Raw genomic sequence first — 16,288 nt, 5'->3', positions numbered from 1 at the left:
TGTTGCCCAGGCTGGAGTGCAATGGCGCGATCTCAGCTCACCGCAACCTCCGCCTCCTGGGTTCAGGCAATTCTCCTGCCTCAGCCTCCTGAGTAGCTGGGATTATAGGCATGCGCCACCATGCCCGGCTGATTTTTTGTATTTTTAGTAGAGACGGGGTTTCACCATGTTGACCAGGATGGTCTCAATCCCTTGACCTCGTGATCCACCCGCCTCGGCCTCCCAAAGTGCTGGGATTACAGGCGTGAGCCACCGCGCCCGGCCCTAGTGCCTTTTCTTAATAAACTCAGGCAATAATGTAAAAAATGTTTCTGAAGTGTGCAGAGAAAGAACTATTTGAGTTAGACTTTAGAAATCAATGTAAAATGTTTTCATCAAACTATATAAAAGAGACTATAACAATGGGATTTTTTTTTTGAGCAAGGTATAAAAGTATTTTAACTTTTAACAACATAAAGATTCTGGTCTTAACACATTTATGCCTAGTGTTATATTATTGGAATGCTAAGCTTGTGGGACTTATTTATATCCTGCTGCTCAATGCCATCGCGAAGATCTGATTTTTCACACAAAAAAAGTGCAATCTTCGGCATAAATGGGTTAATGAAGGTGGTAGGAACTATCACACATATTCCAAACATTTGTTTTGAAAACCAGTCTACAATGGTAACTGATATGAAACATAGATACTAATAATACTAAACTCAATTTTAGACCTAAATATTAACAAGAATAAAGAGATAACATTTACAGCTCTCACCTCTGAGTGACCGTTAACCAAAAGAAGAATTCTGAATCAAATCATACATTTTCATCTATATATGGAATAATTTCTTTGTATTCATTCTCTGGTGCTAATGTCATTAACAGGAAATAAAAAGATGTATATGTCTGAAGACAGAAAATGTGAGTCGTCAGTCGATATCGCTCTAAAAATCTCACTACACTGTACTGAATGCAAAGGAAGACAGAGGAGAGCAGGGGAGGAAGACAAGGGAGGAAGAGAGGAACAAAAATAAACCTATCCAAAATGGAAATGCTCAGTGGAGACACTAAAATACAAATACTACAGCTAAGCATCACTATTCACACAAAAGAAGGGGTTAAAATAAACACTGAAAGGCTAAGGATCTTGCCCAAGGTCATATAATAAAGTCACTCAAACACCCAATCCAATATCAAAGCAGTAATAAATTATACTCTCTTGATGATCTATACAACTGGACTTGGCAAAATCATAATTAAAATGGTAAAATGTTTCTGTCTAGAAAAAAAATACTGCACTAAATTATAATCTGGAATGAAGAGAGACTTTAAACTTTTGCATACTGCCGCTAAGATGACCTTTGCCACTGAAAAAACAATAGCTATTTTATTTTGTATTCGTTGGAAAATAAACTTATTTCCGACTAAAATATGAGTCAGCTTGAAACTTAAGTTAGAGATGAACGTTCTCTAAACACAAGGCAAAACACTTCAAGAAATTTTTTTTACTAAAACTCAACTACTTTCAGATTTTTTGTAATTGGAATTACTTAAGTGGTACTCATACCGTTTTACTATAATATGTGAAGAAAATGTTTAGAATAGAAATAGGAAAATCATTTTTTACATGCAATATTTGTTTGCTGTTTTTATTACAAACACTGTAAGAATACAGCTTACTCAAAATGGGGGGAGGGGCCACAAATTTTTTTTCAATTTATTTTCTTTTTTGGGGGGGCTCTTTTTTTTTTTTTTTGAGATGGAGTTTTGCTCGTTACCCAGGCTGGAGTGCAATGGCGCGATCTCGGCTCACCGCAACCTCCGCCCCCTGGGTTCAGGCAATTCTCCTGCCTCAGCCTCCTGAGTAGCTGGGATTACAGGCATGTGCCACCATGCCCAGCTAATTTTTTTTGTATTTTTAGTAGAGACGGGGTTTCACCATGTTGACCAGGATGGTCTTGATCTCCTGACCTCGTGATCCACCCGCCTCAGCCTCCCAAAGTGGGGGGCTAACTCTTTAACACATCCCAGTATAACCCATATGCTAGCTATGAGAGTCAAACAGGTGCTTTTATAAAAAACAGCAAATGCATTAAAATGTATAGATTATCATTATTATTATTAGGTAATTGCTAGGTAAAACACATCTGATATTAACAGGCTCATTTCTGAATCCTATCAGAAATCCTCACACTTTGTATTGCCATGACTCATGCACAATAAAGAACTTTTTAAATGCAAATTTCTGATTGTTTTGTGCCACTTCTCTTACTATTTACTTACTACTGAAGAAGTTACTTAATGATCTGTGCACTTGTGCTTTTTCACCTAAAAAATGCAAATAGTTGCTGAGATGAACTGAAACAAAATATGTTCATGAACTGAAACAAAATATGTTCTACTACAGTGCCTCTGGCACATATAAGTAGCAGTAATGGTGGTTGTTTTTGCTATCACTAGCAGAATCACAAAATGAAACCAAAATTTAAAAGATGTAGGAGTATATGTGTCTGAAGGCGAGTCTCAGTAAATGAAACTGTTTCTTCTATAAAACTACAGACAGTTGTGACTTTCCCTCCATCATTCTTGCTACGCTTCATCCTGCTTAACAGCCAGAATGTCTCTGTTGAATTTTTAATTAAATTAACACAGTATTTTCCCCCCTGCTCCTCATTCCTTTGATTGCTCTTTTCATCTCCACTTCTCTCTCAGTCAAAAAAGCTGGCCATCTGGCTCTTGATCTCTGATATTCACACTACCTTTCAAAGACAAAAATCTGAACCTACTCTTCTGATAAACCCAATACTCCTGACATTTTATAGCCACACCTAGATTTCTAGACAGCTCTCTCCTGGAATAAGTTCAGTTCCCGATAAGAATTCAAGGTAACGTTCACAAACAATGCTCAATCGCATAATCTTTGTTTTCATACAAGCATACTGACCTTGAGGTGAGACTGAAGGAAACAGCAAATCCAGGAAGAAAATGTGAAAGAGAAAGTTAGAAAGAATTAATAAGGACAATATTCAGAAATAATATTATTCATGGACATAGGCAAACATAATATGCAGGATTAGGGAAGAGAAGGAGTCACAAATTCTGCACAGTCACTAAAAAAACAGTTATTTCAGATTTTCAACTCTCAACAAATTTCTTATTAGATTACACCACTGTACTTTAATGAAAGTTTGTAAAGAAAAAAAATTTGTCTAAAATTTACCATTTCCTGAGACAGGAAAAAAAAACAAAACAATTTCTTCAACTCTAAGAAAAATAGGGAAGTATAGGCATCTCATTCTCATTTAAGTAGTTAGAACTGGCATTAAGTAACTGCACAATTTTAGTCTACTTAGTTTTTGTTTTTTTTTTTTAACTACTGAAGATTTATTTAAAGCACCTATAATAAGGAAATACGCTAATAACCAAGGCAAAGGGCTGCTTCAGCTCAGCGGGTTTTATGGGTTTCTGTGGCAGGAAAGACTGTCTGATGCAGCTTCCCAGCACTTGGCATGGGTTGTGAGCAGTTTCCTGCTGCAGCATCATAGGCTTTAGCTTGTCAGTCATCATTTTTGCTTTTTTTTTTTTTTTTTAATTGTACTTTAAGCTCTTGGGTACATGTACAGATCTTGCAGGATTGTTGCATAGGTACACACATGCCATGGTGGTTTGCTGTCTCCATCCCCCCATCACCTATATCAGGTATTTCTCCCAGTGTTATCCCTCCCCAATCTCCCCAGCCCCCACTGTCTCTCCTCTAGGCGCCCAGACCCCCAACAGACCACAGTGTGTGATGTTCTCCTCCCTGTGGCCATGTGTTCTCATTGTTCAACACCCACTTATGAGTGAGAACATGCAGTGTTTGGTTTTCTGTTCCTGTTGTCAGTTTGCTGAGAATGATGGTTTCCAGAATCATCCATGTCCCTGAAAAGGACATGGACTCACCCTTTTCTCTGGCTGCATATGCCATGGTGTAGATGTGCAACATTTTCTTTATCCAGTCTATCCTTCATGGGTATTTGGGTTGGTTCCAGGTCAATGCTATTGTTTAGTGCCGCAATGAACACACGTGTGCATGTCTTTATAATAGAATGATTTATAATCCTTTGGGTATATACCCAGTAAAAGGATTGCTGGGTCAAATGGAATTTCCATTTCTAGATCCTTGAGGAATTGCCACACTTAGTTATATAGACACCCACCTTTTAACTGACTATACCTTAACCAACCCATTCCATTAAAAGGGTCCAAGCTAATCAACAAAAGCAAAAGCAGAAAAACACAGCTTCTATACACTATAGAACTCTAATCTACTTGGAATAACTTGAAATAATTTTCTCAAATGTTGAAACACAATTTTATCCTAATAACAACCAGTATTTCTCACTCCAGATCTTCCAAAATCCTCAAATGGTACAATCTAAAAGCAATAATGAAGAAGAATACACAGGTCTGTTTACATCAATTCATTTCCAATGCTGCTTAGCAGTAGGAGATGCAAAGCAGCCATGCTTAATATTCCTACATAGCATGTATCCCTTACAGTTCATGATTGCCTTTTACAACAAAAAGCAGTTTTTTGCTTTTTAAAAAGTAATCAGTTTCACTGAAATTAGTATAATCCTCCAAATAGGACTTCTAATGACCAGTACCATCTGGATTATCTTCACTATCTAAATTTTACTTTAAAAATCCAAAACAAAATATTTATTTCTTGAATGCAAACACCATTTCCATTTATACTTTTATGTTTTCTAAAACTTAGTTATTTCTTGCAAAAGTATAATTCAGTACTTAAAACAAAGGTTCTAAAAAGCTATTGTGAGAATAAAAAAAGAAGGACAAGATTTGTTATAAGATGAAGAGATGAAAAACAGAAGCAAAACGACTTGCTCACAATCACATAGTGAGTGAGTGGCAGATCCAGAATAAGAATGTAGCAGCCGGGCACTGTGGCTCACACCTGTAATTCCAGCATTTTGGGAGGTCGAGGCACGCAGATCACCTGACATCAGGATTCAAGGCCAGCCTAGCCAACTTTGTGAAACCCCGTCTCTACCAAAAACAGAAAAATTAGCCAGGCATGGTGGTGCACACCTGTAGTCCCAGCTACTCAGGAGGCTAAGGCAAGAGAATCGCTTGTACCTGGGAGGTAGAGGTTGCAGTGAGCAGAGACTGTATCACAGCACTCCAGCCTGGGTGACAGAGCGAAACTACGTCTCAAAAAGAATAAGAATGTAAGCCTGCTGACATCTCACCTGGGCACAATTTATATGTTTTATGATGCTTCCTTAGGAATCTATAAAACTCCATGGAGTTTTATAGTTATACATCTATAACACAATTTAAAATGTAGACAATGTTCAAAGGCAGAAAAAACAATCTAAATGATTGCTCCCAATGATTTTTTTAATTTTATTGGTCATGACACAGGAAGTCAAAATAATTTTAGATGAACAGGGACATTAACTGAATCTCCTTTGTAAGGAAGCTTTTATATAACACATGGGTAAATCCATGGGAAAAAACTGAATGTATTCCTTCCAGAAAGCAACTTTAATTATTAATTTAATTTTTACCTATTTTATTACTCAGGAATCATATTTCACTTGAGCATCAAATTATAACTCTTTTTTGGGGGGGAGAGGACAGGGTTTCAACTGTCACCTAGGCTAGAGTACAGTGGCACGATCTCAACTCACTGCAAACTCTACTTTCCAGACTCAAGTGATCCTCCCACCTCAGCCTCCCAAAGAACTGGGATGACAAGCATGCACCACCACACCTGGCTAATTTTTGAATTTTTTGTAGAGACGAGGTTTCACCATGTGCCCAAGCTAGTCTTGAACTCCTGGGCTCAAGCAGTTCACCCACCTTGGCCTCCCAAAGTGTTAGGATTACAGGCATGAGCAACCACATCCGGCCAAAGTATAACTCCTGGGAAATAACTTTGGGAGAAAAAAATCTGCACATCAAATTATATGTAATCCTAATATTTATACTTTTAGGTAAAACATTAGAGTAGCCATTAAACACAGATTCCTGTAAGACCACAGCAACAAATTATATGGTGTGGTGCCCACAAGAAACTTTGGGAAGATAACCTAACAGAACTGACTACATAAAGCTTTATAACTTACTCTCCTTTTAAAGGAAATCAATGATATTGATCAAGGAGAAAGAAGAAACAAGCAGCTTCCCCAGAAAGCAGGCTGAAGCAAGCAGGATCAGACAAAGAACCAGTCATCTTCAGTTGTAATATGCTGGCATCTTTCTTTTCCTTTTCAGTATTTTTATTTTTTAAACATAGACCATTCTCCCTCAAGCAAGAACACACATTATATAATTACTCTGAGCCACCAACAGCAGCCCCAGTCATCTCTCTTCTACTCTAACCACATTAAGAGCATATTCTCTGACACTTTACTTCATGGACTGAGGATGCACATCCATATTTAAAAGTAAGAACTTTTTCTCTAAGAAGACACTTTCCTCATGAATTATACAGCAGTTTATGTCAAACTTCCATATGGCTTAATTTCTTTATCGTAGATATTTGAAGACACAACAAATCAGTATTAATTCAAGATTTAAGGAAAAATATTTACAGGAATAAAGACTAAATACCTAGGTTTACATTTTCAGGTTATACTATGCAATAGATGCCTGAATATCATGTGATACTAACATAAAATATCATAAAGCCCATTTTTCCAATAAGATAGTCCAAAAAAAACCATTTTGGGTCAACCTAAATAAACAAACTCAGTATACAGGTAAATCGGTCAAATATCTAATTTACAATATATAATAGTAAACACAATCATTTGGTTACTACATGTATATTTAAAATGGAATATATGACAAAACAATATTAATTTAGAAATACTATTTTCTTCTACTCCCACGTTCAACAAAACAATTTTATTCACTCTCTTTCAATGCATCCTTAACATCAATTCACCAATGATAGAAGATGCATCATGGTAAAAAGTATTTATATTGCTGAGAAAAAAAAAAAAGTTATACAATTAGATTACACCATGCCATTATTTGTATGTGTATCCAAATTTCACAGATGTTAAAATACAAAAACAAGGTCAGAATTGGTATTTCCTCGTGACAAAAAGGAGAAAGGGAAAGTTATCTACACTTCTGTTTAATCTATAAATCTAAAAAGTAATTTGATTGAATTATATTAAATGGTATAAAAATATTTTAGGCATATAAATGTACTTATACTTTTATAGAAGGAAAAGCCTGTGTAAATATATATGTATGCCTATATAAACATGTATATGTGTAAACATATTATGTACATATAAAAGAAATATAAAAATAATATTTTCAATATAATATCAAGGTATGGGAGAATACTGAATCTCTATCTTTTTAATTTCTAAAGGGTCTGAATATTATGGGTGATGGTAAGAAAAGGAAATCTGAGATGATCAGATAGCAGAATAAGAAAAGAGTGCTACTTCTATTTTTTAACATATATATACATTGGTCTCTCAATAATGTACAGTCACAGGACAGAATGTATAGTTACTACTGGAAAAGCATATGAAAAGGAAAGAAAGATTACTACTGAAAGAAGGTCAGTCAAGTTTTCTTGAATCAGGTCAGATTCCCACAAACAGAAAAAGGGAACAAAAATTTTAGTCAAAAAAAGAGTAAGAAAAGCAGGTAAGAAAAAGCATTCATCTTCTAAATTCAACTTCTATTTTCTAAGAAAATAGTAAATTCTTCTCAGGCTATCAAACCAAAAATTGGTAATATCATCCTATGAACTAGTTCAAGTTTGCCAACACATTTTAGCAGATTTATGAAAAATAAAAACCTCCATTTTCATTGTAAAAAATTGTAGGAACTACTTATAATATCTTTAAAAGAAAATTTAAAAACTCAAAATGCAATGATCTTTTCCCAAATGCCACCAGAAAAGTTCTCTTTCTCTTACACATACACACATGCAAATAACACTCCCAGATTAAAAATCACTACTGTCATGATAGAAAAATGACCCCATTCTTTGTGTTCAAACTCAGTTCACTCAACTAATTGATTTTTGATTCAGAGAAATACAAGATATCTCCCACTTACCAAAATAAAGTTAAAAGTTACTGCTTTGGCCAGGCACAATGGCTCACACCTTTAATCCCAGTACTTTGGGAGGCCGAGGCAGGTGGATCACCTGAGGTCGGGAGTTCAAACTTGGAGAAACCCCATCTCTGCTAAAAATATAAAGTAGCCGGGTGTGGTGGCGCATGCCTTTAATCCCAGCTACTTGGGAGGCTAAGGCAGGAGAACTGCTTGAACCCAGTGGGTAGAGGTTGTAGTGAGCTGAGATTGAGCCACTGCACTCCAGCCTGGGCAACAAGAACAAAACTCCATCTCAAAAAAAAAAAAATAAAAAAAAAAGGTACCGCTTTTAACAATTCAGACAGTTAATTCAGGGGCTCTCTTGTGTCTAAATTCTGAGCATACTAAGAACACCCTTGATTAAAAACAGAAATCAATTAGATTAACCCAAATCCTATGAACAGATTATATAACTTTTTTTTTTTTTTTTTTTTTTTGAGATGGAGTTTCATTCTTGTTGCCCTGGCTGGACTGCAATGGTGTAGTCTCGACTCATTGTAACCTCTGCCTCCTGGGTTCAAGGGATTCTCGTGCCTCAGCCTCCCAAGTAGCTGGGATTACAGGCACCTGCCACAACCCCCGGCCAATTTTTTTGTTATCTAATTTTTAGTAGAGATGGGATTTCGCCATGTTGGCCAGGCTAGTCTCAAACTCCTGACCTCAGGTGATCTGCCCACCTCAGCCTCCCAAAGTGCTGGAATTATAGGCATGAGCCACCATGCCCAGTCATAACATTTTTTAAACAAATCCAGTTGTTTATAAATTAAAATATAGCTCCCTCAAAAGCAATACTATAAATACAGACTAGGTTGTTTTGGTATTTCACAAAATTAAAGTTTAATCATGATGTAAAAGCTAAGAGCTAATAGTTCTAGATGCGTGATATGGCTTGGCTCTGAGTCCCCACCCAAATTTCATGTTGAATTGTGATCCCCAGTGTTGGAGGTGGGGCTTGGGGGGAAGTGACTGGATCATGGGGATGGTTTCTAACGGTTTAGCATCATCCCCCTAGTGCTGTCTTGTGATAGAGTTCTCATGGGATCTGGTTGTTTGAAAGCACTCGCCCTTTGCTGGCTCTCTCTCTCCTGCAAGCCACACAAAATTTGCCTGCTTCCCCTTCACCTTCTGCCATGATTATTAAGTTTCCTGAGGCTACTACAGAAGCAGAAGCCTGTACAGCACACAGACACATGAGCCAATTAAAACTCTTTTCTTTATAAATTACGCAGTCTCAAGTATGTCTTTATAGCAACATGAGAACGAATTAATACAATGATGTATAGAAGAGATGGTTAGCAAAGATGATAAAATTAACCACCACAAAGTAGAAAAACAAAGTTACTTCCATCATAACTACTCACAAGGCTAGCCCTAGAAATTTTATGTATGTATGACCAACAAAACTGATCTCTAGTCTGTCTTTCTCAGAATAATTGTAGCAGTACAATATCCTGACTTTCCCTCTGTATTCTGTATCTCTCTACTAGATTTGGAGGACCTGATATTAGTATTAATTGTTTAGGATCCAAAATTACTTATTAACCTTCTACTCAAACACCCAAGCTACTATCATTTAATATTGGCTTCAAAAATGGAAAGACCCAAGACTTAACAGTCCAAGGTTCTGGGCTGGGTGCAGTGGCTCACCTCTGTAATCCTAGCACTTTGGGAGGCTGAGGCAGGTAGACTGCTTCAGCCCAGGAGTTCAAGACTAGCCTAGGCTATATGGCAAAAACCCATCTCTACAAAAAAAAAATACAAAAATTAGCTGGGCATAGTGGCATGCACCTCCAGTCTCAGCTACCCAGGAGGGTGAGGTGAAAGGATCACCTTAGCCCAGGAGGTCAAGGCTGCAGTGAGCCATGATAATGCTACTGCACTCCAGCCTGGATGACAGAGTGAGACGCTATCACTAAACAAATAAATCAATCAATCTGAGATCCTATCACTAAATAAATAAATAGAGTCCAAAGTTCAAGTCCTTTCTTTTTGATATTACTATATTCTGGGCACATGTTAATTGAAATGACCAGTTTCTGTGGTATGTTGAATGATACCTTGTAGTAGAACTCAACCAGACCTTAAGGAACTAAAATTTCATGACTGGAATTTCTAGCTATTAGACAAGCTATAGAAAATGCCAATACTAGCATCATGTACAAAAGAAACGACAATTGCTTCGGTATTGATGAAGTCTTAGTCTCTCAGAGCCAGATGCATCCCTTTAACTGCGTCAAGACTGACAGAAGCACTAAAAATTACATGTGTAGAAAAACTGTCCCCAAGCATCAAAACAACCCACATGTGAGTTCCACAGTATCTGTCCTATAAGAGGGCATTCCAGCATGTGGGAGAACACTTTGGTCTCAGTAAGATCTTCAAGTGAACAGACTCTGAATCATCCAGCTGTCTATATCCTTCTATTCTAGGAAGTGAGGTCATTAATGAAAACTGAACACCTGAAAAGGATTTCTTTTCAGGAAGAAGAGACATATACTGGAATTGCTAGGCATGATTCCGCTACCTACTTATGTAATACAGGACCAGTCACTCAACTTCAAACATCTAACAAAAAGCTAGTTACTGGCTAATGCCTGTAACCCTAGCACTTTGGGAGGCCAAGGTGGGCAGAACACTTGAGGCCAGGGGTTTGAGACCAGCCTGGCCAACATGGGTGAAATCCCATCACTACTAAGGTTGCAGTGAGCCAAGTCACACCATTGCACAACAGCCTGGGTGACAGAGAGAAACTCTGTCTCAAAAATTTTAAAAAAACCTCTCTCTCTCTCTCTAAAACCTTTGTCTCTCTCACTCTCTCTCTCTCTCTCCCCCTGCACACCCCCCCCCTCACCAAGTGTGGCTCATGTCTATAATTCCAGCACTTTGAGAGGCCAAGGCAGGGAGATCACTTGAGCCCAGAAGTTCAAGACCAGCCTGGGCAGCATAGTAAGCCACTATCCCTACAAAAAATTAAACAATTAGCTGGGCATGGTGGTGTGTGCCTGTGGTCCCACATACTCAAAACACTGAGGTGGGAGAATTGCTTGAGCCTGGAAGGTCTGGGCTATAGTGAGCTGTGATCACCCCACTACACTCCACCCTGGGCAATGGGGTGAGATTCTGTCTAAAAAAAAGAACCTATATAAAAAAACCTTTCCAACACCTACCCGCCAATCCAAAAAGTCATGATATACAAGGGGTAGCTAAAGTGCAAAAAATATAACAAATTGTATTAAAATTTTTGGATATCTTTCTTAAATTCAAAATACATCCCACTTTAAAGTAGTTGCATAGTTGGAGGCAAAAATCTGCTATATGTATTCCTCTCAAAAGATGAAGGGGTGAGATTTGTTGCAGACATTAGAGTGGGGCATGAGGTGGAAGCAGGGACAAAGCAAATTAAAGGGGACTAAAACAAAGGAAAAGTAGGATTGATGCCTGCGCGAGCTGATCTGAAAAGAATAGCACAGCAGAACAATCTATGACTGGTTTAACTATTACCCTCAAATGACCACCTTATTTTAAAAGAACCAAAATGGGGACTTCTGCCAAGATGGCCAAATAGGAACAGCTCCAGAGCCCAGTTCCTACCAAGAGCAAAACAGAAGGCAGTGATCTCCGCATTTCCAACAGAGGTACCAGGTTCATCTCAATGGGACTGGCTGGACAGTGGGTATAGCCCAAGGAGGGCAAACCGAAGCAGGATGGTGCAATGCCTCACCCAGGAACTGCAGCAGGCTAAAAGACCTTCCCCCTACTCAACGGAGGTCACTGGGGACTTTTCCAGCCATTCCGGCACTCTGCTTCGAATGCTGCATGTCTCCTGCAGTCTTTGCAGCCCACAGACCAGGAGATTCCCTACAGGCTGACAGGCACTGCAGGTTTCCAGCACAAATATGGGTGGCCAATTCAGCCGGCACTCCAAGTTTGCAGCACGAATCTCAGCAGCTGTTTTGGCTGGCACTCAGAGCTGCCCATACCCCTGAGAGAAAAGACACTGAAGGCGGGGAGCCAGGTTATCTGGCTGAGAGAGTCCCATGCCCACAGAGACCAGCAAACTGAAACCCACTGGCTTGGGATTTTCGCAGCTAGCACAGCAGTTTGAGCTTCAACCGGGACAGTCAACCTGGGTGGCGGTTAGGGCTTCTGGCATTACTGAGGCAGTCCACCATTAATGGAGGCAATTCTAACCTTACCTGTATAAACAAAAACAAAAGGAAGTTTACACAGTAGCCAGGCAGAGCCTGTGGCAGGTTCACAACGCCTCTGCAGGCAGACTGTGACTATACTCCCTCCTTGCTGGGCAGGGCATCTCTGGAAAAAGGGCCCCTGGGAAAAGGGGCCATGTGAGTTCTGCTGCAGGAGGATTAAATGTCCCTGTCCAGCAGCTCTGAAGGGAGCAACAGAGCTACCAGCAAAACACTTGAGCTCTGATAAGGACAGACTACCTCCTCAAGTAGCTCCCTGACCCCGATATATCCCTATGAGCCACCTCATATAAGAGAGCTCTGGCTGACATCTGGCAGGTATCCTTCTGGAATGAAGCTACCAGAGGAAGGAAAAGGCAGCAATCCTTGCTGTTCTGCAGCCCCTGTGGGTGATTCCCAGGCAAGCAGGGTCTGGAGTGGACCTCCAGCAGCCCTACAGCAGAGAGGCCTGTTAGAAGGAAAACTAAAAAACAGAAAGAAATAGCTTCAACATGAACAGAAAGGATGTCCACTCAGAGACGCCATCTGAAAGTCACCAACTTCGAAGACCAAAGGTAGATAAATCCATGAAGATGGGAAGAAACCAGCACAAAAAGGATGAAATCACCAAAAACCAGAATGCCTCTCCTCCTCCAAGGGATCACAACTCCTCACCAGCAAGGGACCAAAACTGGACGGAGAATTAGCTTAATGAACTGACAGAAGCAGGCTTCAGAAACTGGGTAATAACAAACTGCTCTGAGCTAAAGAAACATGTTCTAAACCAATACAAAGAAACTGAAAAAAGGTCAGACGAAATGCTAATAAGAATAACCAGCTTAGAGAAAAAAAATAAACGACTTGATTGAATTTAAAAACACAGCACGAGAACTTCGTGAACGATACACAAGTTTCAGTAGCCGAATCAATCAAGCAGAAGAAAGGATATCAGAGATTGAAGAGCAACTCGATGAAATAAAACGAGATGGCAAGATTAGAGAAAGAAGAGTGAAAAGAAATGAACAAAGCCTCCAAGAAATATGGGATTATGTGAAAAGACCTAATCCACTTTGATAGATGTCCCTGAATGTGACGGAAAGAATGAATCCAAGCTGAAAAACACTCTTCAGGATATTAACCAGGAGAACTTCCCCAACCTAGCAAGGCAAGCCAACATTCAAATCCAGGAAATACACAGAACACCACAAATGTGTTCTTCAAGAAGAGCAACGTCAAGACACATAATCATCAGATTCATCACGGTTGAAATGAAGGAGAAAATGCTAAGGGCAGCCAGAGAAAAAGGTGGGGTTACCCACAAAGGGAAGCTCATCAGACTAACAGTGGATCTCTCGGCAGAAACCCTACAAGCCAGAAGAGAGTGGGGCCAATATTCAACATCCTTAAAGAGAAGAACTTTCAACCTAGAATTTCATATCCAGCCAAACTTAGCTTCATAAGCAAAGGACAAATAAAACGCTTTATGAACAAGCAATTGCAGAGAGATTTTGTCACCACCAGGGCTGCCTTACAAGAGCTCCCAAAAGCAAAAAAAAAGAAAGAAAGAAAAAGAAAAGAAAAGAAAAGAAAACAGGAATTGTAACTTCTGTCTCTGACAAAATAAGACTTTAATAGTAACAAGAACTAAAAGAAACAAAGAAGGACATTACATAATGGTAAAAGGATCAATGCAACAACAGGAGTCAATGATCATAAATATATATGCACCCAATATAGGAACACCCAGATACATAAGACAAGTTCTTAATGACTTATAAAGAGACTTGGACTCCCACACAATAATAGCGGGAGACTCTGACACCACATTGTTAATATTCGATGGATCAACGAGATAGAAAATTAACAAGGACATCTATGATTTGAACTCCAGACATGGAACAAGTAATCTTAATAAACATTTACAGAAATCTCCACCCCAAATCTACAAAACATACATTCTTTTCAGTACCACATCACACCTACTCTAAAAGTGACTACATAATTGGAACTAAATCACTCCTCAGTAATTGCATAGCATTTCACAGGTTTAAATGAAATATTGGTTGGCTGCTTGTTTGTTATCTTCCTCCCTTATTCCTTCCTGTATCCATTGTTAGGCACAATTATTGGCATAAAAGAGGTTTTTAACACCCATTTTTAGACGGCATTCTAGCCTGGGCAATAAAGCAAGACTCCCATTCTCTCTCCCTCTTTCTTTTCCTCTTTCTCTTTTTCATTCTTTTTTTTTTCTTTTTTTCTCTCTTTTTTTCTTTTTCTTTCTTTTTTCCAAAAAAAAAACAAGAGCTCCCAAATGAAGCACTAAATATAGAAAGGAACAACCAGTACCAGCCACTCCAAAATTGTACCAAAAGGTAAAGACCATCAACACATTGAATAAAATGCGTCAACTAACGGGCAAAACATACCAGCTAGCATCAAAATGGCAGGATCAAATTCACACATAACAATATTAACCTTAAATGTAAATGGGCTAAAAGCCCCAATCAAAAAACACAGACTGGCAAACTGGATAAAAAGTCAAAACTCATCAGTGTGCTATATTCAGGAAACCCATCTCACATACAAGAACACACACAGGGGCCGGGCACGGTGGCTCAAGCCTGTAATCCCAGCACTTTGGGAGGCCGAGGCGGGTGGATCACGAGGTCAAGAGATCGAGACCATCCTGGTCAACATGGTGAAACCCCGTCTCTACTAAAAATACAAAAAAATTAGCTGGGCATGGTGGCGCGTGCCTGTAATCCCAGCTACTCAGGAGGCTGAGGCAGGAGAATTGCCTGAACCCAGGAGGCGGAGGTTGCGGTGAGCCGAGATCGCGCCATTGCACTCCAGCCTGGGTAACATGAGTGAAACTCTGTCTCAAAAAAAAAAAAAAAAAGAACACACATAGGCTCAAAATAAAGGGATGGAGGACAATTTCCCAAGCAAATAGAGAGCAAAAAAAGGCAGGAGTTGCAATCCTAGTCTCTGATAAAATAGACTTTAAACCAAAAAGGATCAAAAGAGACACAGAAGGGCATTACATAATGGTAAAAGGATCAATGCAACAAGAAGAGCTAACTATCCTAAATATATACGCACCTAATACAGGAGCATCCATATACATAAGTCAAGTTCTCAACGACCTACGAAGAGACTTAGACTCCCACACAGTAACAGTGGAAGACTTTAATCCTCCACTGTCAATGTTAGACAGATCAACGAGACAGAAAATTAACAAAGATATACAGGACTTAAATTCAGATCTGGACCAAGCAAACCTAATAGACATCTATAGAACTCTCCATTACAAATCCACAGAATATACATTCTTCTCAGCACCACATCACACCTACTCTAAAATTGACCACATAATTGGAAGGAAATCACTTCTCAGCAAATGCAAAAGAATGGAAATCGTAACAACAGTCTCTCAGACCACAGTGCAATTATATTAGAACTCAGGATTAAGAAACTTACTCAGAACCGCACAACTTCATGGAAACTGAACAACTGGCTCTTGAATGTTGCCTGGATAAATAGTGAAATGAAGGCAGAAATAAAGATGTTCTTTGAAACCAATGAGAACAAATACCCAACATACCAGAATCTCTGGGACACATTTAAAGCAGTGTCTAGAGGGAAATTTATAGCAATAAATGCCACATGAGAAGCAAGGAAAGATCTAAAATCGACACCCAATCATCAAAATTGAAAGAGCTAGAGGAGCGAGATCAGTAAACTCAAATGCTAACAGAAGACTAAAAGTAACTAAGATCACAGCAGAACTGAAGGAGATAAAGACACAAAAAAACCTTCAAAAAAATCAATAAATCCAGGAGCTGGTTTTTGGAAAAGGTCAACAAAATAGACCACTAGCCAGATTAATAAAAAAGAAAAGAGAGAAGAATCAAATAGATGCAATAAAAAATGAAGCCGGGCGCGGTGGCTCAAGCCTGTAATCCCAGCACTTT

The 16,288-nt window shown here is 38.9% G+C and overlaps 1 protein-coding gene across 16 annotated transcripts in view; it reads right to left on the bottom strand.

Annotated features, from left to right (window-relative positions):
• ERC1 (ELKS/RAB6-interacting/CAST family member 1) overlaps positions 1-16,288 on the bottom strand; it is a 542,093-nt gene that overhangs the window by 300,771 nt on the left and 225,034 nt on the right. For 13 of the 16 annotated variants that reach the window (XM_032254227.1, XM_032254224.1, XM_032254230.1 and 10 more), the window contains one exon: positions 2,930-2,941. The exons of the other annotated variants lie outside the window; for them this stretch is intronic. In XM_032254227.1, coding sequence (XP_032110118.1) covers positions 2,930-2,941 — 12 coding nt within the window. The remainder of the gene's footprint in view (positions 1-2,929; positions 2,942-16,288) is intronic. 16 annotated transcript variants of the gene reach the window in all.

This window comes from Sapajus apella, unplaced genomic scaffold (assembly GCF_009761245.1).
Source record: "Sapajus apella isolate SASKATOON/1434 unplaced genomic scaffold, GSC_monkey_1.0 scaffold86, whole genome shotgun sequence".
In the NCBI taxonomy this organism is placed as follows: Eukaryota; Metazoa; Chordata; class Mammalia; order Primates; family Cebidae; genus Sapajus; species Sapajus apella.
The sequence above is the reverse complement of the archived record's forward strand: the minus strand, read 5'-3'. Positions and strand labels throughout refer to the sequence as shown.